This window comes from Solea solea, chromosome 1 (assembly GCF_958295425.1).
Source record: "Solea solea chromosome 1, fSolSol10.1, whole genome shotgun sequence".
NCBI classification, from domain to species: Eukaryota; Metazoa; Chordata; class Actinopteri; order Pleuronectiformes; family Soleidae; genus Solea; species Solea solea.
The window spans coordinates 40,784,885-40,811,322 of record NC_081134.1 but is presented as its reverse complement, the minus strand read 5'-3'; the positions used below and the strand labels follow the sequence as shown (position 1 = coordinate 40,811,322).

The 26,438-nt window shown below is 39.8% G+C and overlaps 1 protein-coding gene across 1 annotated transcript in view; it reads left to right on the top strand.

Moving 5' to 3' along the window:
* Nucleotides 1-26,438, top strand: part of ctnnd2a (catenin (cadherin-associated protein), delta 2a) — a 225,123-nt gene that overhangs the window by 13,697 nt on the left and 184,988 nt on the right. The window contains exon 2 of the mRNA XM_058635385.1: nt 18,827-18,963. Within this exon, the coding sequence (XP_058491368.1) occupies nt 18,835-18,963 (129 nt within the window). The 5' untranslated portion in view covers nt 18,827-18,834. The remainder of the gene's footprint in view (nt 1-18,826; nt 18,964-26,438) is intronic.

Below are 26,438 nucleotides of genomic sequence, written 5' to 3'. Positions count from 1 at the left end.
TCACTCTCTGCTCCAGACTCCACTGTCAAATTCAGTTTGTATTCTCCCCCAGTTATCTTTTAAAATGTAAAGTCTTTAAGCAGGATGCACAAAATTGAGGGAACTCTGTTCACAGCAGTGAAGACTCTGTGGTTATTCCTTTGACATCAAATTGCCTCATAAATAACATTTGATGTTACTACTTCATTCTCTGCGGTATCTCTTCACATGGGTTTAACTGTAAAGATCCCAGCTGTGGCCAGGCTGTGGAGGTGCAAGTGCACATTAATTTCACTCATCTGTCTTCTGTGGGTTGCATCTGCGATGTATAATTCATCCAGTATCTTTCCGTTGATATCTGCATATAAATTAACTTAGCTATTGCACGGCTCATGAATTTCTGACGGCGTATGTAAACAGTGGCATCACAGCAGTACATCACCTTTTGTTGTCTCTTGCTTGCAGGGGGAAAACACTATGTATTTTTGAAAGGGCTCTCAATAGTGATATGCTGGGATTCGGCTCGTACTGTTGCAGAAATGTGGAGTATTGAATCTTAGCAGACACAACAACAGAATGTGGTCGTGTCTGCGCCGTTACTGATTGATAAAAATAGAAATAAAGCAATGCTGCAATGAGAGTTTAGAAATGTGAAGGATGGTTTTCACTATAACAGTGATAGTAATTTGCTGTTTACATATATAAATACCATTTTTTTTTTCCCCCCATCCTATCTTATTTAATTTATTTGATTTTGTACATTATCTGTGCACTTTGCAATTTTTGATGCTCAGTTCTATTTAGGAGAAGGTATTTCAGCTTTGAACAAACCAAACAAATGCTGCTCACACATTCTTTACACAATCCCACAGTGATTTGTGAAGACAAGATACCCCTCGCTGTTGTTTTGGCCAATTAGGCTAGAAATCTGCTAGCTTTGGGCTTGTGCCAGTGATTTGGTGTGAATATCTTTATGTGTTGGGGAGAGGCTTTTTAAAGGGATTCGAGAGAAAAGAAAAACGCAGATTCGTGCGCCACTTCTGTCAGTCACATCTCTCTTTTCTCGGCTTTCTTGCCCTCAGTGGGCTGCAGATGGAAGAAAACACAACTGGAGGTTGTATTAGAAAATACACATTAGTAACTCCGTCCCAAATGTGATTAATTCACATAAATAACATCAGCTACATGGCTGCTTAGGTTTGGCTGGGCAATATGCCCAAATACATGTCCTAATAAAAATGATCATGTCAGTTGATATTGATAATTATTATGATGCATGCCAGATAATTAAAGATTCATGTCGCTACATATTGAGCTTTGATTTAATTATTAAAAGGGTATTGTGCACTAATTATTGCCATTTCTTTACTGCTCAGCATTATGCTTAAGTGATATTTAAATGTATTTGGATTATTTTTTTTCCCCTGATATGTGATCCAGTATCTAGTATCAGATCCATTCTGCTTCTGAGTTTCATATCAGCTCACCCCTACATATAATTCACTCAGGATTACTACTCTTTGGCACATGGACTAGAGTGCACCAACCCTCTGGTTAGTGGACAACCCTCTCTATTTCATGAGCCACAGGTCAGAGGTTAGACTTTACCACAGAATTGCTGGGAGGCAGCCAGGTTATGTCCTCATAAAACAACCATGGGATTGGAAATGTAATTTCTTTGGAGCCTTCTCTCAGCATCGTCTCTCCCATTTCATCTGGGCCATTTGTTTTTTAATTCACCTCAAGTCCGTAAAGGGAATTTGTCGTCTTATAAAAAATATAGTTTGTTGAGCTCTCAGATCACGAGATCTAAAGAAGCCAAACACACAGTGAAGCATCTGACTTTGATCATCTGGTGGTTATTAGCCCACCGGCATTAATCCTGTGACGGGAGGGCTGAGCCTGGAGCGCACATTTTTGGGCAGGTGTTTCCAAGCGTTACATCATTTGCACATCTTCCATCAGGAGATTATTGCAACAAATCCTGTTTTGAAAGTCTTTCTTTTTACCCCCAGCATACATTTGATGGGTCAGTAGTTTAAATTTTGTGAATGAGACACAGGCTAAAACCTCACATTGTTTCAAAATACATCTTAGGAGGTTTTGGGCCGATTGCTCGCAGTGAATTGAATGTTATGGTCAGGCAGGGTCACTCTTTCTCCAATTATAGCACATTCATTCAGACGGCAGGAGGCCAAAACGGTCATTATCAGCACAGAGGTCTCCACCGTCCCTCCAGTAGGGGCTCACTGCCCTCAGCCTCATGCTCAGCGGTGGACGCTCTTTGTTGGCTGACTGCTGGGGACTGAGTGGAGATGGCTCCGTGCTGTGACTCGCTCATGTTTTACACTGTACTCTTCTGTACATGCACACAGACACAGTGGAAGTATCAAAGTGCACATACTCAAATCTGTGAAGAAAACATACCCCCAATGTCTTGTTGTCGCATGCACCACAGGATAAATAGAGGGCCAGCAGGTTACCTGCAATAGTTCAGGGTGAAATGAGTGTCCAGTTGAGAAGCCATGGTTATTATTCGCTGGGTTGCTATGGCGGCAGAGATCATCAGCCCACTGCAGAGATGCACTGATATAATGGGTCATTTGAGGGAAGGGGATGTGACTTTGTGAGATTACATCAAAGTACAGTAAGAGGTACTGAATCTATTTTATCAACAGCAGCCCTAATGTGGTAGATTCTGTGTTTTAAGTTTGGTGAAATGGATTTAGAATAGAATTTGCTGGTTATGAGGCTGTTCTGACATGACTGTGCATGTGTGTTTTTATCAATTAATAACTTTAGTATCGTATCAGTCTGTTTCTCATGTTCATATTCATTCATATTTATCACTTATATATTAAATATAAATGTCAGTTGTGGGAATATAAAAACAGACGGGGGTTTTATTAACTATGGCCTGGTGATCCGTCTTTAAAGCGCCAGTTGGAATGGAAATCGGAATTTGAAATTCTAATATTCAGTAGCAGCCAGGCACGCATACTGTGAGAGAGTGAGAGAAATATAACGGCGTGACCTATTACGGTTTTAAAAACCTGAGGCAATAAATAAATTATCATTCAGTTGATATGGTACCAGTGTTGTGGCTTAATAAATGGTTAATCAGATTTTTATAGTTATTGTGCAGTCCTATTAAGCAACACGGCAGACAAAATATCTGCTTGGATTTTGGGTATGAGTCTAGCCAGTGAATTCATTCAGCGTTTATTTAAACAAACATAATATGACACCTTCCAGCTGATCACAGTTGATTCCAGACCAAGCTCAATAAATGTATTTACCACAGTGAAAATGAATTTGAAGGAAGGCTGTGAGATTAAAATTTAATTGAGGTTCTTCTGTTTTGCAGTTTTGATCAAGAAAGACCACAAAGACATGAAATGGTCAAAATACAATTAGGCAATTTGGATCAGTGTAATTTGGACTTCTCCCATCAAACCAACAGCTTTCTGATTTTCTGCCGTCCACTTCTCACCCCACAGTCTCACTGGTGGATTTACTGGCTGTTCTTTTTGTGAACATTTTGTGGAATTGCAAATGTATACATGGATAAACAAAAGTATTTTCAGACTTCTCTACCATAACAATCTAGTTCTCTGATTTGTTTCCCCTCCTTTTTTTATTTTTTTATTTTAGTTCTAATGCTAATATACTAGTAATTGTAATGTGACCCCCATAACTAGAAGGCAGAATGAGGTTAAAATTGCAAGGATAAAAAAATCATTACTTACAGGTATTGCCATTTTAAATTTCTATTCCTCTGTGTTATTTTTGGCAACACGTTCAATTCTGTTGACTTCTGAGCTGCGTTTGTTGTCCGTTTCCCTTGGCAACCATTGTTCATCATGTGCACCAGACTCTTATCATCTGCAGTCTATCAAGGCCATCACTTTGGGGAGGCATGTGTTATTGGTTTTTGTGCTAAACTCCCAATGCAGCCCTTCCAAAAACACTTGAAAAGACTCTCAGTATTAGACTTAACCCCCTCAAATTACACTGATAGTTTGGTTCTCTAGAGTCCAATCAATAGAGTAGCTTTCACAAGAGTGAGACCACTCTCCTATTAAGCTTTTGTTCTTTCTCTCTGTCCCTGTGTATGTCCATCTATCACCCTCTCATGCACACTGGTAGAGGATGCGGTCAGGGCAGGTGCAAATGTTCTCCAGATTCAATTTGGAATGAACTTGAAATGGTTTTTTTTCAGTTTTGTTTTTCAATGGCTAAATCTGACATGATAATTATATCATGATACAATAATGAGTGATGATCAATATGCTACAAGACAATTTGTCAAAAACTATTGTCAATGCTGTTTTTTGGCTAGTTTACTTCTCTTTATGTTACTCCTATTCTTGTGATAAGCTCCACCATGAGAAATCAGCTCTGTTTAGAATGCTGTATTTTTTAAATGAAGATATTGATATTGGCACCAGTTCCTACCCTCACCCATGGTCACGAGCTGCGGGTAGTGACTGAAAGAACGAGATTGCGGATACAAGCAGCCAAAATGGATTTCCTCCGTAGGGTCTCTGGGCTCTCCCTTAGAGAGCCAGATGAGGTGGCTCGAGCATCTGGTTAGGATGCCTCCTGGATGCCTCCCTGGTGAGGTGTTCTGCACATGTCCCACTGGGAGAAAGGCCCAGGACTAGCTGGAGAGACCTGGGTCTGGGAACGCCAAGGGTTTCCCCTGGAAGAGCTGGATGAAGTGGCCGGGGAGAGGGAGGTCTGGGCTTCTCGGCTCGGCTACCCCTGCAACCCGACCTTGGATAAGCGGTAGAAAATGATGGATGGATGTTGGCACCAGTGTATCAGTAATAGGGGTAGGAATCACAGGGTACCTCACGATGTGATATGATACGTGATACATGGTCCCCGATACCAATAATATCACGATACAGCGATAATCAGTATATTGCAAGACGATCATGTAGCAATACAGTACTTGAAGTGGTGACACCCTGCGAGTGAAACTGGCAGGGACTGTTTACTTAGAGCACCTTAATTTGTTAATTAAAATATCAACATTTGCCCTGACATATCGATTGTCGTGTTACACGAGGAAGGATCACGATATATCACCAAATTTGATATTTTGACCCACCCCTAATCAGTAATCAAATATACCAAGACAACAGGACGATGATATATTTCTCTACTGATAATGCGTCCCAAAAATATGATGCAATTGTGATGAATTTCATTAGTATTTCATTCATATCTATTTTTATAGTCTCAGATGGATGGCAGCACCCCACATTAATCTCAGTGATGAGGGTTCGCTTCCCTGCAGGACATTAAGCTCTCACACAACTCCCATTTCAGCCTCGCAATCTGATCACACCTCTGAGAAGAGGAAATAAAGAAAGTGCTTTAATGAGTGACTGCAGAAGTAGCAGAGATTGGACTTGACGAGGCATCACTGAAAGATGCATTGTGGACATTGTGTTGTCGTCATTGTTCTGCGCATTGGATTTATGGTGAATTCGATGTTTTGTTTTTGTCTGTGTTTGTGTGTCTTTGTTGTTGTGGGAAGAAAGCATGAGTCAGGATTCAGGCAAAAACGGTGTCAAACCTCTGTCGTGTTATCCAGATCAGGCACAGTGCTCTACACGCTACTATCTGGTTCTCAATTTTTAGGCGTGCATATGTTTGAATGTGCGAACACACACTCACACATACCCACAAACACAATCAGACAGACTAACCAGCCGCCCCAAGGCCTTTTGGCTTGTGAAAAGGGACCAAGCTCTATTGTTTTCTCTGTGATTCAGTTATTACACAGAGATTAACACAGTGGAACTCTTCTGTGACACCCAAGGGCTTTGGACCCAGAGAGAGTGTGCACACTGAATGCCTTTTATCTCTCTCACTTTCTTTCTCTCTCTCTCGCCTGCCCTATCTCCCTTCTATTTCACTGTCTCTCTGACAGACGTGCACATATTTGCAAATGATTATGCACTTCAGGCATTGCCAAGCAAACCTTTGCAATTATGGCTAAACCTGGTGTGTGTGTGTGTGTGTGTGTGTGTGTGTGTGTGTGTGTGTGTGTGTGTGTGTGTGTGTGTGTGTGTGTGTGTGTGTGTGTGTGTGTGTGTGTGTGTGTGTGTGTGTGTGTGTGTGTGTGTGTGTGTGTGTGTGTGTGTGTGTGTGTGTACAGTTTACCAATGCGTTTGACAGATGAATGTGTTTAGTGGCTGATAAGAAGTACAGGACAATTGCATTGAAACAGAAATGCCAGCACAGCTGCAATTCTTTAACACAGCCCTGCCTCACACATTTGAATGCACACACACACATATGCTTGCACATCAGACACACAATAAACGGTTGTTGTACAGCCCTGAAACAAATTATAACTTTTGATGCTCGATGATTTACATCACAAAACAGCAGAGGGAATTCAAATATTGCATTTGCTGCACAACAATTTTCTTTGCACAGATGATAATGTCTTGGAAGACGACACATGACAGCTACACAGTAAAGAATTATACAATGAGAGGTGGGATGAAAGGCAGAAGAGAGATGCAGGCTGGTAAAGAGGAGTAGTGGGAGTGATGGCAGGAGAGAAAAGGGGGAAATTGAGGGAGAGGGGAGTGAGTGAGAGGATGACGACATGCTGGTAGGACTGAGGCAGCGGGCTCCCGATGGGATCTCCCTTCCTCTGACAGAATGTATGGCACCTCAGAGGGATCAAACACAACCAGCGGGAAGACTGAGCAGCTGGAAGAGCATGGAAACAACATCCAAGCCTTTTGTGTGTGTGTGCGCGCTGTCACAACATCCCGGTTTTTGTTGTGTAAATGACTGCCAACTGTTCCCATGCATATTTCACATTTATAGCAGTAGAGTCTATTAAATATGCTGCATAGCATGTAATGTAGCATTCGTTTACACACTCATTTTAAAATGTAATAATTTGACGAAGTGGCTCGCTCATGAGTGTAAAATGTTCACAAACTAAACAAATAATAAATTCAGTCATTTATTAATCCTCGTGACATGTAGAGGCTGAGAAGTTGTAAATCAAAGCCAACATGCGGTTATTACGGTAATTTCACTCGCGTAGGAAACTGGCAAATCAACGTCTTTGTCACCAGAGAAGAGAGAGTTGGAAAAACACATGTACATAGATTAAATTTATTGGCCTGTTTTTGGACAATGAGACAGAAACTCTAACAGATGTTACTTTAAATATGATTAATACTGTTCAAATGTCAAATTGTACACGCAAAATCTACACTACAGTGTTTTTGTATTTTTAAATAACTGTTTTTCTTCATTTTAAATGGTTAAAAGACCATTTTAACATGCAGTCAATTGTAAATAACTGCCAGATATTGAAAGTTATTCAGGAAAAATGGGCAAAAGCACTTACTCACTGGACATTTTCTGGCCCTTTTTATGGTTACAATAAGCAAAAAAGTCTTTTGAGGCTTAGGTGTTAAAGGGTTAAATTAAAGTGGCTTCTATTGTGGTATGAGATATTATCGTAAACCCTGGTCAAATGATTTAGTTGCTATTCACATGCAGCTTCGAAAAAGACTGGGGGGGTGGAAGAAGCCAAAGGTAGAGATGAATATAGTTGCTGTAGCCTCACTGAATTAATTACGACAATAAACAAATCCAAACAAAGACAATGGATTCTCTCCCCCCCATAATGAGGAGAGCGTCCTGAAGATGGCTCTTCATAATTTACATCCAGTCTGAGGGAGCTTGAGGAAAAAGGCAGTAAAACTGGATTAAGGATAAACTGCCCACACTCATGTGATCAAAGCCAATTAGAACTTAACCAAGAATACTTCCTGCATTTTGGAAGTCATCAGGGATTTAGTGCACCCGTGTGCACATTTTTACATGAGAGCTTCTGTCAAGTATCAAATGTCAAATAGTGCGAGAGCATGTACAGGTGCAGGTCATATTGATGATATTCTAATTATATGACCTGCACCTGTGTATATAGTCACGTTACCAGCAGCTCCCTGTCGATCTTATCCAACTCTGTGGTGATCTCTGTCAACAAATGCCAACAAATGCTGCTATGTAGGAAATAATAACTTATTTTATTGTTGTTATTATTATTATTATTATTATTATTATTATTATTGTTGTTGTTTTTATCTGTCCACTTGTTGGAAGGTGCCCTTGTAGATTGCAGAGAAATTCAAATACATGCTGTAATTGCTCTATTTCTCCTCTGTTTATTTCACATTTGACCTCTGTATTACAGTAATAAATAAATAAAATCATACTAATAATAACAGATCTAAAACTGGCCACATTTTCTTTTGGACTTTATTCTCAGTTTTTTTTTCCTCATCTCATTGAATACCAATTACAGCCGTGCATGTACAAGACAACACATGCCGGTCAAGGTTATCGCTTGAGCCCACTTCTATCTGCCAGTGTAACGTCTTTGTCTCAGTCACATGCTTTCTTGCTCCTTCCTCTCTGTGTCTTCACATTTCATATTTATGGCCATTTACAGGTTCATAATCTAGATTTTGGGACTCTACTAGAATAGATTAGCATGCTGGGATATTCAAAATATGCATTATTCGTCTTGTTCTATACATAGTTGCAGCACCTCTTCACCGTTTATAAAAAATAAATGCAATCAAATGAATGTACTTAAGTAGCTGTGTTTTGTCTGAAAGAAAATGTAAAAGGTCTCCTTTTTTGCAACAGACCTTAACCTTTTTACTCAGCAGACCTATTACATTTATACAAAAAGGTTGTGAAACTAAAGCTATAAGGAAAGGGAAAACCTGAAAATCCTTTTAAAACACTTCTTTTGGTCTAGTTACGTTATCCCGTCGCCTGTCAGCACTGCGAGGAAAACATGTCATCTCCATCACCCGCCAACTGGCTGGTGCTCTACAAAAGTCAGTGGCTCAGATTCATGTGCAGATGCGGATGAATGATGATGACATGTTGCTATTTTTCTTGAATTTCAAAACACTTCAGAGTGATATCGTGGCCATACAGTCAGTATTTATGTACTCCTATTCACAGTCACTAAAGCTTTTGCTGTGAACAGACATCGATGATATTTTTTTTTGTTGAGTTTGAGTTTTATATCAAAAGCTAAAGCTCATTAACTCTGTTTTATGCGTCCAGGGAAAGAAAATAGTGGTGTGCTTTTTGTCAGGATGTACACTGTTGTCCTGTTTGGAGCTTTTCTGCCCACAATTGACCATCAACAAACTCTTTTCCACCACAGGTTCTCAAATGGCCATTGAAAGCCTGTTCACTATTAATATCAGTCAATTTTCCCAAACGGCAAAATGACCAGGGTGAGTTTTGGAGCTGTAGTTGCCCACAGAAGTCAGTCTGGACCCCCCTTTCGGTCATTAATTAATGAAGAACTTTGAACTGTTCAAGATGTTCTCAGACTGAACAAGCTGTGTTGCTTGGTGAGGGGTAATGATGCTTAAATTTCCCCAGCAGGGCCAGCTAGATGGATCTAAGGCATTAAAAAGAAATCCTTTATTTTCTAAGAAATAGAAAAAACCCTATCACATTACTGAGAAGTCATATTACTTGTAATATCGTAACCATTAAAAGTCAGAAAGGTGTCGATTGGAAAGAAATAAAGCACATACTTAAAATAAATATCTGACAGTTACCACTGTGAATGACTGCCTTGCTAAAATCCTTAACTTATACAAATTACAATTTATAAGAAAGGTGTTATGTTTTATTTCTGAATGTTGGGACTAGAAAACATTCACTCTATGCTTTTAAAGAGAAAAAAAAATGTAATTGGAAAAATATGATCCACTGACACACCCCCGGGGTCTTGATGATAAATACACATTATTTTCACAAATGGCTTTCCTCAAAATCAGTCGATTTAAAGGCAACTCTCCCTGGTAAAACCCTGTGAGATGCATATTGACGTGCGTGTGCCCTCTCACAGGGTTGTATTATAAGTCACGGGCAAAGCTTCTGAGACTTAAATGTAACTTTTAGTGTTGGCAAAGAAACGGTCTGAGCCACGAATAGCCTTCCCTCAGGCTGCTGCTATCTGTTTAGTCTTTATCCCAGTTCTTCTTACAAAGACGGATATCAGTGCATATTCACTGCCGTAAATGGATTTTGGGGACATTGCATGTCATTACGTGGATGTCTTCAAAGAATGTACAAGCTTTTTCTTACTGCGTGAACCATGTTTTTGCTCAGGAAATATGTCACTGCAGACGCTGCAGTTCCCGTAAGGCTTGCATATTATATAGAACAGTGGGGATTCTCCACACAGATCCACTGTTTGATAACTTTGTACTGCAAATGGAGAGAATGAGAGAAACGAGGATAAAGGGATGGATGTATTTGGGTTTTTTTTGAAGCAAGCACAATAAAAGAGAAATATGTCGGGCTGCATGTGTCTAGGGGAGCCTCTAATTCTATATATAAACAAATCTGTTTACCTCCGATAGATGTCAAACTATTATTAAAAAAGCAAGCAAGGAAAGAAGAGCTCAATATTTCTAGCTGCCTGTTTTATAAAAAAGAGACAATTGCCTTAGCACTTGCCACTATTCTGTATGCAATTTTTCCACAACATTGAGCAAATCCCGTATATTGTTAATATCATTGTAAAGCAGGCGGGTGTGTTTGTGTTTGTATTGTTGGTGACATGCTGATTATGAAAAGATTATCGGGTGCTCCGTGTTCTGACAGGTGTGACAGAATACTGAGACAAAAGAGCGAGCCAAGACTCAGGGATGGAAACGCCTGATTTATTCTGTATACATAACAACCTCCTTTGTCTTTGTCCCTCGGTTCTTTCTAATCCTCCACCCAAATGTTATTTCTTGTCTTCTTGATTACTTGACCTCTGTTGCTCATATACTTCTCCCTTCCCACTGTATTGACTCCGCCTTTGTTGCTGTGGAGTCTGAGGATTGCGGTTTGTTAGGTGACAGTGGAATCTGTGGCACGCTGCCTCGCCGCTGACAGTTCTGGCTTCGATAGGCGACAGTATTATTTCAGACGTGTTAATGAGCCACACTATCTATTACTCTGCCAGTCAAGGTGATAAAACCTGATTATGGGCTGTGTTTTTTTTTTTTTTTTTTCCCCAGGCACAAGGCACAATGTCACATTTGTAATCCCAGAAAGTCTGATGGCCTTGTTACAGTTCTCCCACAGTTTACGGTTCGGATTAAAATTCCTGCACACTAGTCATAATTTAAGGTTAAAATGTGTACATCAGTTATGTTGTTGATCCCATTGGTGCAAATGTGCCACAGTTTAAGAGATTATCCCAAGAAATGTATGCATTTATGGAGAATTATTTGCTTCTTAGGAATATGGCAGCAAAGGCACAGTCGAGATCCAATTTTTTTTTAAATTTATAACGTCTAATTACTTAAACATTTTTTCCCCCCCTGAAATTATGAAAGTAAAGGTCTGGGATGAAATTAAATCACATTACTCCCTTATGTCTCCCGTTTCATGTATTTCTTCCTGATGTCAAACTAAAGAAAAAAACATGGGGAGGAAATCTACAACATGCTGTTGGTGGAATAAAGTTTGAGTTGTTTCTCCTTCTGATCCTCGGTTTCTCTGACTGTTGGGGCAGAGATCTCTAACTCTGTATGCAGATGGTTCCTCCTGCATATCTTCAAATTCAGCACCCAATCTAGGTCACCTATCTCGCTGCCTCCCAGCTGCCTGAGTGAGCTGTGTGCATGTGCATTTGTATATGTATGCTGTACATCTGCGCTCCAGGCAACAGCAGCAACAATCAGTAATATTCCCTCTTCATAGAAATCCATTCTACATGATTTTTAGTTTTTTTGCATTAAAGTACCACATATTTTGTGTGTTTTGAGTAACATGACAGGAGTGCATCATAGAAATGCTGTAGCAGCAATAGCTGGAGATATTGATTTGATATAATCAATGATGCCGTCTCTGTTGAATGCTTGCACTTGGGCTTTGGATGGGGAGCCACACAGACCTTTGAGCATCAGATCCCAGATGTCTGTGACCGGCGTCTAGAATCACTGAGGTCGGCTGGTGCAGTGAGTCACACCCACCTCGAGTCTCACTCTGTGGTCTGGTAAGGCTTCCTCGTACATGATCTGGTCATGTGAAGCCTCAGAACGACAACAGCGTACATGTGTTACAAGTGTGTGCATTCATCTGCATGCACATACTGTGCGTCATGCACATACTGTGCCTTCTGGCCATAAATTATGCATTTTTCAGAGCGTAATTTTAGATGTTACATATTAATCATTTGACACATCCCCATGTGGCAAACTTAGGCAATAATTGGAATTCTTATGTGAATTAGATCCTGCAGGTCTTCAGGATGAAGGTCAAGGTCAGTTACAAGACTTCCAAAGTCAAATGTCTAATGCACATGCTCCTGATTTCCTGAGAACTGAAAGCAGAACATTAAATTTAAGTAACTATTTCATATGGAGCTAAACATATTTGAGAACCATCAAATTTTATTTGAAATACTAATTGAAAATAAAAAAAGATTGGCATGAGTCAGTTTTAATGAAGCCTGCACAGCAATAGACGCATTGCACCCAAAGGAATATGTCATTAACACGTGTGTGTGTGTGTGCGCGTCTTCTTTTTGAATGCTTGTGGGTTGAAGAGACTCTCCATCAGAAAGCATAATTATCAGAGAGGCTGTCAGTCATAAAATAAATGGGTCTAATATAGCATAAATGGCCCCATGTGGTTCATTTTAGAAACATTTGTTTTTAAAACGTTTATCCAAGGCATTTTCATTGATTTTCATGGATTCTATAAAACGTATATCCTCACTTCACCATTTAAGTTAAATGTCATTTTATGTGTGTGTGCGCAAGTCAGTGCCGTGGAAAAATCAGTGTGATCTTTGGTTTTAAAGGCCATGTTTGCCTCTTACGCTGTTGTTCATATACTGTTTCATAAAGTACAACTACTCCAGCAAACTTTTTGGCACACAGTTGCCAATCCTCTATGTGGGTCCTTGCAATGACCTATACTATAGGTCACAAAAACAGTTGCCTTTGTTTTCTTCATATTGTTCTTTTTTTTTTTTTTACAAATGTTGCTTTCCCGCAAATGTCATTGAATCAGCGGCAGCTGGACTCGACATGTCAAGTTGATTCAGTGATATTTGGGGAACTATGCCTTAGATGAATCTGCACAGACATATTTTTGTTGCTTTTTGTTTTTGTGACCTCAGTTTCAGCAGGGTTGTTGCTCTTAGAGAATGTTCTAGAACCAACAAGTGGTGGTGTGTAATTGGGGCGATTTCATTTAGTCATTTGGCAGACACTGTTATCCAAAGCGACTTACCAGTGACATACTGCTGCCAGCACAGGCGTCTGGAGAAACTTGGGGGTTAAATGTCTTTCCCAGGGCCACATCAGTATGTAGACTCGCTGAGCCGGGCATCGAGCCCACGACCTTCCACTTCGAAAAATGACCCGCTCTATCACTGAACCAACGCCGCCACATTTAAGTGCTAGACTGTGGATTGTGTGAATGAGACAGAATGTGTTGTGTGTTACATTGGTTATCATTGCCAGTGTGACATGAAGTAGTAGCTTAACACAGCTGTTACCAATTAAACTAATGAAAGTTCTTTTCTCTCTGGCACCAGAGCTGTAATTAATGCGATTAGCAACACCTGTGCACCTCCTGTGACGGTGACAGTTGTGAAAATTGGATTCTTATCATTTTTAAGATATTTTTTGGAAATTCTTGACCAGGTAAGAGGACTGAAAAGTACTAAATATGAGGTGTGGAAATGAAATGTGTGCTAATATGCTAATAATAAAAAGGAGAATTACTGTAGCTTGATGCAGTGCTGTCCCGGCTGTGTATGCATTGTTGCTCGTCACTCGATAAGAGGGTATGAGAGCTTACAGCAGATATTTAGACATGTCAAATTGGAGAAGTGGATAGGATAGCGCAGCATTCACAATGGGACATGGTGCCAACATGCACAATACATTCTAGTTACTTACATCTGTGCTTCTTATGCTGGTCCATGTCAAATGCCAGTTGTGTGTTGGCATAGAACTGTAGGATTCAGTATTTCTCGGCCTGAAACCTCCTCCTCTCCAACTTAGACTTCATGTCAAAGCTTTATAAATATTTCAGTGGTGTCAGTGCCATTTCAGGCCGAGGGGAGAGTACACTTTTGATTTTGTTGCTCAGAGAAACCACCCACACAGACATGCCCAGGACAATGGCTTCCAACATGCAATTCCAGGGACCTGGCCTGGAGAAAAAAAAAAAAAGGTTTATTTAATCGATAGCCTGACATTAAACTCCCCCAAAAAGGAGTCAATATAATTTTAAAAGAGAAGATAAATGAAAAGTGTGTGTGCAAATTTGTTTTGTATATGCATGCAAGATCATAGGCTGATTATAAATCAAATAAACAATATTGAAATTCAACATTTTAAGTAGAATCCTTTCACAGTTGCAGCAAATGAGAAATTCAGTTTGTCGAACATACAATGACAAATTAACACTTACTATTACCAACTACTGTATATATTCTATGGGTCAATAACAAGACAATGGCACTGTACATTTCTCCCGAAAACCGCTGTATAGTATATATGCAACACAGAAAACATTAATGCTGCAGTTCTCATTCAAACTGATGTAAAATAAAGACATTTTCACATTATAATTGCTACATGTTCTGGGTTTATTAGATGTTTGTACACAATGCGCATCAGCAGTGACAATAACATAATACAATAATGTAATTCCCAGGGTATAAAATATGCGGTAAACTGTATTCTATTACTGCTCAACCTTTTATTTGCTTTTTGCGCATATGTATTTTGGTGTGCTTTAATATCCGTTAAGTTCCCTTCATGTTAGTTTTATGCCTGAATAGCAGCGATCTGCAAGGTATACAAAATAACCAACGGTTCATTGGCGGTCACTTTCTTCTCCATGAATGTCACCCTGGAGTCTTTATAACATTTCACGCCTTAAACAAAGAAGATGGCTGGTCACCATTCGTGCTCAATTCAAATTTGAGCCTCACACAACCTGTTAGCCAGGACTGTGCTACAATCAAATGCATCCCTAGAGCTACAAAAGCCCTCTCTGCTGAGGTTTTTGTTACACTTTACCGTGCTGGATGTAACGTATCCATTCAATAGTGGCCTGAAAAGGATATTGGGGTGGTGGATTGTGACATTTGATGGTGAATGTGTTGATAGTGGGATTATCTCTGCAGCAGCCAATATCCAGTGTGGCAACTTTGCAATTTTCTGTACACAGCAGGACCTGCGTGGACACTGATCTCAACGGGTTTGTGCCCTTTCTGTACACGATCAGTGGTGGAAATTGTATGCAGAGAGAAAAAAGCCTTCGCATTAATTCAGTAATCCACTGCATTTAAATTTACGTCATTTGCCGAGTTGAATGCGGTCGTATTTGTTTGCAGAGATACGCATATTCACAAAAAAAGGTACCTACCTACCTACTTGCACATTTGGCTGACTCACCCAAGAGCAATGCGGCAGGCTGCCAGAAAGTGTAATCTGGTCTTTGCTGGGGTTCTGGCTGCTCAGGAGCCAAAGTCTGGTGACTCATCTCCACTCAGGAGGGGGAGATGCCAGACACAGAAGTGGCGTTTTGTCAGAGAGAGTGAAAATAACCATATGGAGGCAGTCTCCCTACCGTCTTTTATTTATTGACACCGCTCTGTCTGGCCTGCAGTCTGCTAACTAACTGATACTGTAGACTTACAGGATGTTTGATTTGAAAGCTGTCACTGACTTGCATACTGCTTGTGTAAGCGGGGGATGACTGACTTGCTTGATGGTAATGGGTCAGTTTTCTTCAATGTCTGTCTGAATAGCTCTCTATATGTGTGATGTATATGATTGAACTTGAAAGTGTCAATGCACCAGTGTGTGTGTGTGTGTGTGTGTGTGTGTGTGCGTGCAGAAAGTTATTTTATCCAAGATGAGGACTCTGACATCTACATCAAATCTTAAAATTGAGGAGGTGAGACGAGAAGCCAATAACGCAGGAGGCTCCGTGATCAAATCCCACACTATTTCAGTTCATTATTTGTTGTTTTTATTTTTGTTGCGGCTGCTGATATTGACAAAATCCTGTCCCTATGGTCTGTCTTGCTTAAAACTCACAGACCAATTTTCTGATTTATTTCTCTTTGTTCATTCTTAGACAGGAAAGAAGCTGAGGGGGGTTTTATTGATGATTTTATACATTTCCAAATGTCTCAAATTCCAAATTAATGTTACTAAAGATAGTCATCCAATGATTCTAAAACCTAATAAACATATCACTTTTTGCGAGCTGTTCTGCTCAGAATGTGAAATTTGCTACAGAAATATTCAAACTGTGCTTGTTATGTTCAACCTTAACAAATGTAACTTTAATTACGCAGCGTGATGGCTCCAGAGACGAAGCCTGGAAGAGATGTTATGCAGTTTATTATCAACCAGTGCTTGACTGTGAAGTGGCATTTTAGTGGCATGCAAGTTGCCGTCTTCCAAATTTGTTTCATGTTTGTACTATGAACAATGACTTGAAGGCTTATTAGGTTAATGAGTTTTTCTGAAACGGTAGTGGCCCAAGACCTGCAGTACATGTCTCATGAGCTACAAGCCGTCACAAGGGTGCAAGAGTGCAAAATACAGAAATGTCTCCGAGGCTATACAACACTGCCAGGAGTTCATTGACTGAGGCGAAGCCTTCCTTCATGTTTATGAAGAGATTAGTGTGATAAAGCAACCTTTTTGGTGCACTGAAAGTGAGTATCATAACCTTTAAATGTGAGCCTGCAGTACATCATTTTATAGATGAATCAATTTAGTTGTGTAAAACAATGCACGTGTTCTCACACCGAGTGTATCAAGACCTTTTATAATGAAGTGCGCCAAAGAGAAAAGACAGATCTATCCATGCAAGACTGACACTAATTTGTTACAGTTGCTGATGTGCTGTTTGATGAAGGTCGAAGACCTCAAACATCATGTGGTTTTTTTATTTTTTATAAGTGAATCATTGCGACCCATCTGGTTGAAATGAACTGTCAATTAGAGACACGCTTCACGTTTCTCTGTCCTGAATAAAGTAATTAAAATCATGATAAGTGGGGCATCACATTTTTAATGAGTCTACAAGGATCCCTTTTTTTGTGAGGTGACGTACTGGCAGTACCAGCGGTAACAAATGTGACTGTTTGCGTTTAGTGGGTACACTGAAGACAATTGCTAAGCCTGCTCATTGGTTCACTTGAAGAAACAATCCATGCAAGAGTCGCTACATCAGCAGGAATTAGCAGCGTTTTGGACTTAGTTTTATGGGCTTTCAATGAGGCTTCTCATGATACATGATGGGTAAAGACGGGGCCCCAATTTGTCCCACGATTCACAGTTGGGCAGAGACCGCAACAGTCAGCACTAGGTGGGCACCATCGGCATGGCTAGTTGGCACAGAAATCTGTTGTTGTATGAGGGGTAAAGGACGGCCTCAGTCGCAGTCTAATCAAACATGTTTGATTTTCCTCTTGATGCAATCGGGCAGTGTGTACCGACTACTGACCCAACTGCAACTGCTATTGTAGAGTGTCTCGCCAGAGTTTGCGTGAGAGTGCGATGCATTCAGTTGGTTTGATCTCCAGTCTTTCGGTCGTCATAAAAGAATCTGCTGAAACCAGTGGAATAGTGTGTACTGTGACTGTGAAAGTTGTGTAGTGTGTCCCCAGCTTAATGACTGAGCTCATGTTACCGCCCCATCAACAGCACATTTGCAAATAGCTTCATCACGTTGGCTTCAAAACTGACTCCAAGTACAGGCTCCCAGAATAGCTTGTACTAGGGTTGCAGTTTCTCCATGCACGAAATGTAATCATTTCTCCACCTTTAACCGTGCATTGTGAAGCTGATGCTGTGATTGGCTTATCTGTGTTCAAGGGCGGAGCTTAGTCGTAGTCTAAGAGACCCCACTTTATTTATAGTGAGGTGGAAACTGTTTTAAGGGTGGATGGTTCTACTTATATTTAATGCCATACGTTTATGTTTTGTTATAGTTGGCAAAAAAAAAGTATAAACATCAAGTCACTAGTAACTTGCACTTTTACTCGCACAGCATTTCCAGCCTTTAAGGTAATAGAGGTTCAGGAAAGAACAACCAATTACATACAGTGTAAATTGCAATGCGATGACTCTCAGTCATATTATTGAATTGAGGCTACGCTGGATGCATGAGCCATGCTTTTCAGGTTCCTGTCAAGTGAGTGAGCTGTGCTACTTTTTTTCTAGACAATAGAAAATGGCGAACATTATTTTCATGTGCATCTATGATGCTTTTTATTATTTTTTGTTCTTCTTTAGTTTTGACCTAACATGAGAGAAAAAAAGAACTCGAAATGAACAAAAATGTCCAAATATTATTTCGTTATGCTTGATTTGTTTTGAAAGTCAGTTGTTGGCTACACACAGACACTGATGCATACACGGTTTGTTGGATTTAATCACTTAACCAAGTACACTTGTTAGACATAACAATGTTACAGACCTTTGCTTGAGGAGAGTTTGTCTATCTGGACCTCTCAGGATTTTAATAGACTGCTACAAGCTGTTGCTGGGTGTAATTATCTTCCAAAAGGTAATACTGCATGTGGAAAGTAAACCATATGACTGAAATGCCTACATTGTTGCTGCAAGTCTCCACCCTCTAAAGCACATTTTTCTGACACCTTACAAGAGGATTTATATTAATATAACCCTGTTATTTCCCCTGTTTTTTCAATGGTTTTAAAGCTGCAGGTGTAACATTAATACTCCCTTTTTGTGTGTGTCAGTGTCAGCAATGCCAGTGCCAGAGCAGCCTGCAGATCAGGAGAAGGGGGCCACGGTAGCCCCAGTGATGCCAGCCTCCAATGGGGACAGATCTGAAACGGGGACGACCTCTTCCATCCTTGCGTCGGTGAAAGAGCAGGTAGGAGCTCTCTGATGGACACATGCCAAAACTGTAATGTGTTTACTTTGACAAGAAGGTGTGCTTTTTGCTTTTGGTTGCTTCCCTTTCCTCCTCATTCCCTGAACAGCACTTGAACAGCTTGCGAAAAGGGAGATCAGGAGGCTGTCACTGCCGCTCACGGAATGAGCCGCTCTGCTGTTTTTAAAGTGTTTAAAGAAACCAAAGATTGATTGCTGCCAAGGGAATGCAACAGTGTAATGGATGGAAATGATGGAGATTATGGGGTGAGAGCTGTAGCCAAGACAGGATAATTGAAACAGTCATTAAAATCAAGGCAATTACTTGATGGAGAGTGTTGGAAGGTAGCTGTGGTGCTGCAAGAGGACAAGCTGATGCTGCAAGTGTGGGGATAGAAAAGAAAGGATATGAGGGCATAGAGACGGGAAAGGCAAATGTTATGATGCAAGTCAGGGGTGAGTAGGTTTTGTGTGACAGAATAGAAAGATGCTTCCATTGGATGTTACTGAGATTACATGTCGTAGGGGATGCATATGTGTTGTCATTAAATCAGTCATCATGTTTGTTTTATACGTAACTGACGGATGTAGGAAAACAAAGAACCTCATAGACAAATGTTTACAATTTTCTCTTCCTTTTTGAAAAACAGAAAAATATTGCATTTGTTGATTTGTGTTTAGCCCTTGGACTTCTTTCTATATGTAATGCAGTTTAGCTCATCAGCAAGTCTAATACACCATAGATTTATCATTTGCGCATACACTGACTCTGACTCTCTATTTCATTTAATACCACAACATATTCCATTTACTCCTGAAAGAAGGGCTGAAGCTGATGGCAATGTAAACCCTCTCATGTCTTGCAAATAGCATTTACTTTATTTATATTTATTTTCCTACACCAGACTACATCTCAGTGCTTTCACATTACTGAGCCAGTGAAGGCAACAGGGTTTTAGACGTTCCATGAACAGGACTAGATTTAAACCCACAGCCTCACTTCTGGGAGAGGAAATGTAGAGATGTTACCCGAAAGGAAATGCATCACAGACTCCCGACGTTGACGTCTTACTTTATATTGCAGAGTCAAAAGGAGAAAATAAAACTTAAAGTAAGTTCCTTGTTTAGTCAGCAGAAGGAATCAGATATATCATTGCATTCATGGCGTCGGCTTGTACGAGTTTTGTTACAATAAATCCTGTCTGCCACCAGTATAGCAGCACAACATAACTCATTTAGTCCTATCAATGCAGCTTTGCTGATCCACATCATACCATTACAACACTAAAACAATGTAGGGTTTAAGAAATAACTACCATTATATTAAATTACTCTTTTTTTTCCGTGCGCTCATCTTTGTGTCGGGCACTGGGGAAATAAATGTAATATTTGCTGAAGTCTCCTGTGAGCTTTGCGTTTGTCCTCCAGGTGCTCTGTTGAAGATTACTGGTGGCCAGTACTCATTTTAATCATTCACATGCAGAAAACCCCGCATTGTCCTGCAGAACCAGGGTCATTTCTTGGAAATTATAGGTTGGAATTGTAAACTTCACAGATCATAGGGTCAGGGAGGTGCTTTTCCTCCATAAACAATATTTACACCACAGTACAAACATTGATTTGGTTAATCTTGCTGATTGCTTTGATTCATAGATTGGTAGTTGCAAACAAGAATACAATCATCAAATTATTATCCGATTGTGTTCCTGTGTGAAGTAGTTGTAGAAATGATAGTTTAAATGCGATATCTTATATTTCATAAATAATGCATGATATACTAGGCACACATTGATGTCAGCACATAACTGATGGGAGTGGACAACACAGATGTTTTTCAATTTGTCAGCACATTAAATACAGTGCATGTTAAATGAAGATTAAAGACAAATGCAGTTTACAAAGGTAAAAAATAAATAGTTTTGCCACTCATATGCTGGTTCATGTTGTCTTGACTGTGTTGAATATCTTCCATAATATGGCTGAAGAAAGAATAGAGCTGTGCTGTGTCTTAGAATTCCAATCATTTAAACTGGATTTGGAATAGAATTGTTGCTATGAACAAATGTAGAGTACTGGAGGCCCATTAGCTACCACTCTGTTGGCACCGGGCACATTTCTCACAAAGACAGGTCTGTGCAACATCACATGGAAACTCAAGTTGCCATTGGGCGCAAAAGCTCACAGCGTATGCAGTCCTGTTATTTCTGGTTTTGGCTCGTTTGGAGAGAGAAGCAGTGAAACTATTTTACAAAGTGTTACATCATGGTTTGTTTGAACCCTGTGTTGCACAATCATTCATACCGACATAATCAGCCTCAAACATAAAGCGTATCCCTAACTTAAGCCACAGTAATGTCAGAGGACTCCTGCAGGAGTTCTGCTGCCACACAACAAACAACATCATGACAATTGCAAACAACTCTTTTGATGTCTTTACTTCAGAAATAAATCATTGAGAAACTCTGTCAAAGACTTCTAACTGTCACAGATGATGCGCTCAGGAAGACGGTCTGAAAAATGTGAACTGTCAAAGGATTCTGAGAAAGGAATAAAAGTGAGACAGGAATTGACTCACCAGTGTTACTAAGTCTGCTGACTAGTGGCCACTGGGACAGTGAGCTATTGACAGACATCCACCTAAACAATGATTTTTGGTGTACGGCCAAATGCTCTTCCGTTGTCAGATGGCTGTGGGAGGATGAGAAAAAATTCAGTTCAAATCTGTGCACTGTGTTTTATCAGTGTTATTTTGTTTGGTGCACAATACAGTCTTTTTTTAAGTGGAGGATGATTTGCTCACATTAATGAGAGAATGAAGATGTCAGTATGTCCCCTGTCTGTCCTCCCCTCTGTGTCTGCGACTCTGCAGGCAGTGAACAGTGAGTCTCCATAATTTAAAGATTCAAATCAATTTAGTAATAAACTTACTCTAAATTTAATTTAATAAACTGCTGCTGAATAAACCCGAATCCTAATTGCCTATCTATCCCAGGGATTTTCCTGAACTGTTCAATGATATACAAAAAATTGCTTAACTTCAGTTATTGAAAACACTAACTGTAGTGCAATTACAGTACAGTATTTTTCAATAAAAATAAACTAAATATTAAATGTGTAACAGGTCATCACAATAATAATAAAACTTTTGAATGAAAAAACAAGTTTTAGTGACTTAAGCAACATTTATCAAGTTTGAGAACAAAAATGTGTAATTTAACTGGTCAATGAATAATACTTGATTACATCTACGTTCTGTTGCTATTTAATACTTTAGATGATAAAAAAAGAATCTCATAATATTACAAATGTATTCTGTTATTTTTCTCTTCAGTTTGGCTCTAATACTCATCATCGTCATAGTATATACTGTAAATCATAGAGCTCAAGTTTTTATTTTGATGTGAGTTTCTTTGAAAAAAGTTGCATCATTTGTAAATTTGCCTCAGGAGAGCTGCACAGAGATTAATGCCTTACTGGATCCAGGTAAAAATAATGTGTGCTCTGTTTTCTGCAATACACCCTAGCGATTTAACCTTGTTTCTTGTAATCTGCATATTTGATTGTGTTATCATCATGATTCCAACTATAATGAGTTTAATTGAAGTCGTTTGCTGCTGTACACTCCCACCAGTAGCAGGTTAGTGTTTATTTCTTATGTAAAAATACTCTGCCTTGTATTCTTGAAGCATTCAGACAGTTTTTTGTTTTAATGATGCTCTATAATTGACAGATGAAGGTCATTTGATGGTTTGGCTTGATGAACAATAATGCACCAGTGAGAGACAGAAAGAAACACCAGGAGAGACAACAAAGGCTGGAGAATACAAACAATATTAAATAATAGAGTAGTCATACATTCATACATTCTGAAATATTTCACAATGTGTGCACTCTGTTCTGTTCTGTCCCTGCTGGCTGCTTTATTTAAGACAAGACCAACTTTTCATTCTGTGTTTGAATATTGTTTTTATTTTTATTTTATTTTTTTAAAATGAGATGTGCCTTTGGTACAATGGTAATGTAATTATCTTGTGGTGTTCATAGCCTTTAGTTGTTATTGCAGTAGAGCAATAAGAACTAAGACCTGTAGAGTCATCTTAACCTAACCTCACCAGACTGTAAATCACTGATGTGTCCTTTACTAATGGATGTGAAATATTTCATTTCTGAGTATGGAACGAGTGACAAATAATTGTTTCAAAAGAAATGCCCGCTTTGGAGAGGGGATACAATTAAATTCAAAGACCGCAGATTTACCATCTCAGACTGTTATTCATCATTGACATTATTCTACTCTGAAAAGTTAAAAATGTTTTGTATAAATTAAGAACAGTATGCACAGTCATTTGTTTCACTTATCCTGCAAACGTTTTTTGTAATTTTCAATTACAAATGTAAGACAGATATTGTACAAACTATAATTTGGGTGAAGTGGAAAACACTTTATATAAAAAGTATGTCCACATTTATTTACGTAGATCCATAATTGATATGGTTAAAAAAACAATCTTCATTTTGCACTTTTTTCTTTTTCATTTTTCGCTGCTAGTTGTAATTATGGCCTTTCCTGTCCTCGTCATCTTTCAATGTTCTTACAAAACCGTCCTGTTCTTCCTGCATGGTGTTGAAATCCACTGCTTTTTCACACTGCTTTGTGTTTGGAGGATTTCAGTTGGTGCATGTGAAAGGGAAAAGGTCTCTTTAAAAGCTGAGAGGTTAATGCTCTATGCTTCAGACAGCGAGGTATTTTCCAGACTTCTTTTCTTTGCTGGAGTTTGAGTGCCCTTTATTAGTCTCAAGTTGCTTTGTGTTGTCGTTGACTGAAGGTCTGTTGAAGGTTGTTTACAACTTCATGTGAAAGTAAATGTGTATTTGTGTGCGTCAGCTCTGTTTGTGTGCTCCTCTTCCTTACTGTCCATCTCTGACTCATCTAATCTCTCCTCTCCTTATTGATACCCTGTCGATTGTGGCGGGTGATAGCTGTGCTTTGGAGCTGGCATAAATGACTTCTGCCAGATTCAGAGTGATAAATGAGAAATGAATCCTTTCACACACCCATGACCATCAAATACAACAGCTGATGAAGAAACATGGTGCCTGGAGGAATAAAATAAATACACACTTTCTGGTTATATCAATTTATGCAAAATAAAGTGAGTTTGTAGGGTTTTCCTTCAACAATACTGAGCAAACCTGACTTTTGACCTGCATAATTCATACGTTTTTCTACTGTGACATTAGTTAATTCTGGCTCTGTTATACTGATGTGCAGCTTCAAAGCTTTCTGTGTTCTGTGTTTGAACTGAAATGCCAGCCATTTCTTGGATGAAAATTGGGTTCGGTGCCTCTCTCTCTGTGTGTGCATGTCCTCGGTGTCCTTAAACATTTGTCCCTCTCACTGTGCCGGTGTGAGAACAGAGCATTTGGCCAGTGGGCATATTTGCCCTGTTTGTGTGTGTGTGTCGGGTGCTTGTGTGTGACCAGACAAATTGCACAAAATATACAGTACATCAACTTTGCATGCGTTATGGGCCTATACTAGCGTCGTCACTGGTGTCATGATTCGGTATGATCATCTGTTTTTTTTCATCAATCAGTATAAGCAGTTAGATGAATTTTACCTTGAATATGAATTTATGGATGAGATTTAAATGTAATTAGACAAAACGAATGCTTTTGCAGTCAAGCTGCAGCGTCTAGCAACTTCAGAATCAACAAGTAACGTAATGTGGTTTTAATCGGTTCCATGCCGTTACTGCGTCTCTGCAGAATTGCCCATGTCCACGTCGCAATGCTTCTTAGAGATGATTATTTTCAACACTCCTAGCCTATACTTGCTTGTCTGCCTGTGTGTGTAAAAGTGTGTAGTTTATGTGGATACGTAGAGACGGTTGTCTTTTACTCCGCTGTTGGAAAGAAAATCGCTCGGCTATGCCAGTGAGCAAACTCCTCAGGAAAGAATGGGAAACATGAATGCTTTTTACACACTCACGTGCACACACTGACACAGATATCTGATCACAATGTGGAGCCAAACCTGCCGTACTGCAGAGGAGTTATTCATTCAGTGGAGAACAATGTCGTCTATGCTATCCAGCCTGATGGTGTATTTCTGCACAAGTCACAGTCAAACTGCAAAGTTTAAATATAAGATGTCCATTCCTAGTGATGATTTGGGGCCTTTAGATAAAATTAATTGCACTGATAAGGTTATTATTTTTTAAGCTTGAGTGGGAGCTGTGTCCCAGTAGCAGTTCCCTCTTGGCATTTACTCTGACAGAGCATCTGTGAGAGACTGGGGGCAGAGTAGGGAGGTGCTCAGTGCTCAGCTTCCTCACCCTGGCACACCACACATATGGACTGATGGCTGTTGTGCTCCCTGGCTCAGTTGTGTGTGTGTGTGTGTGTGTGTGTGCGCGCGCTAGAGTTTGTCTGCCAGTGGTGCTGCAGTGATCCATTTAGTCTCCGTCATCCAGCCAGCACCTCCACTGTATTGTCACCATCATCGTAACTGGCAGCTGGCAGGCTACATGCTACTGCAGCTGTCATGCGTTGGACCAAAGTGAGGAGGCAAGTCGAGAGACGATGAGTAGGAGAGAGGGGATGAAGCATGAAAAGCATACAGTGTGTATGTGGGTGAGGAGAAGTGAGTGGATAAAAGTGGGTGTTGTACAAATAGTACAAGTAGAGGGTTGCATGATTTTGGATAGTTATTGCTGTTAATACATGGTTGAAAATTAAATGAGGAAAAAAGGGAAATCAGAAAAAGAGTAAGCGAGCAGAAAAGAGTGGGCTGAGCATCAGTGGCAGCAATCCAAATCAGCTCTCTGAGACAACCACCAGACCAGACTCACCAATTACTGCTTGAAGGTCAATCAGTGAAAGCGGAATCACAGTACATTGTTGTTTCTACACTCTCCATGGCAGGGATAAATGATCCAATACAGTCGCTTCCAAACTGCAAAAAAGATCAGGGAAAAAAAGAGGAAAAACCTTCTCTGGGATAAGTAACCATAAAGTGAAAATGTATCCATCACTGCTGAAGAGGAATAGGGGTGGGCGTGGTTACAATGATCAGCTCTCGGGCTCAGTTGCCGATGCAAAGGAAGCTAGAACCACATTTTCACAAGGTTTTGCAACCTTTTTATTTCATTTGATATGTAGTCTCCTACCAGTAGAATTAGTAAGTAGTTGTCTGTGTCTAGTGTGTTGAAAACTAAGCGATCTCATTTGAACTCGGATTGGATGGGCCTTTACGCTGCTCATAGGGGTAACCTCAACTGTGATGAGGCCACTAATCATGCGTTATCATGAAAATGTCATGTGTAGATGGCTGAATTCCTGTCTGGACATGATCTGTATGTGCACCATTTTTTATTTGCTCAGGTGACAGTGTAATATAGTTTATCTGGTGAATGATGTGCCATGTTTAATCTATCAGCCTGCTAATTTGGTCACTTGAGTTAAGGATTAAAT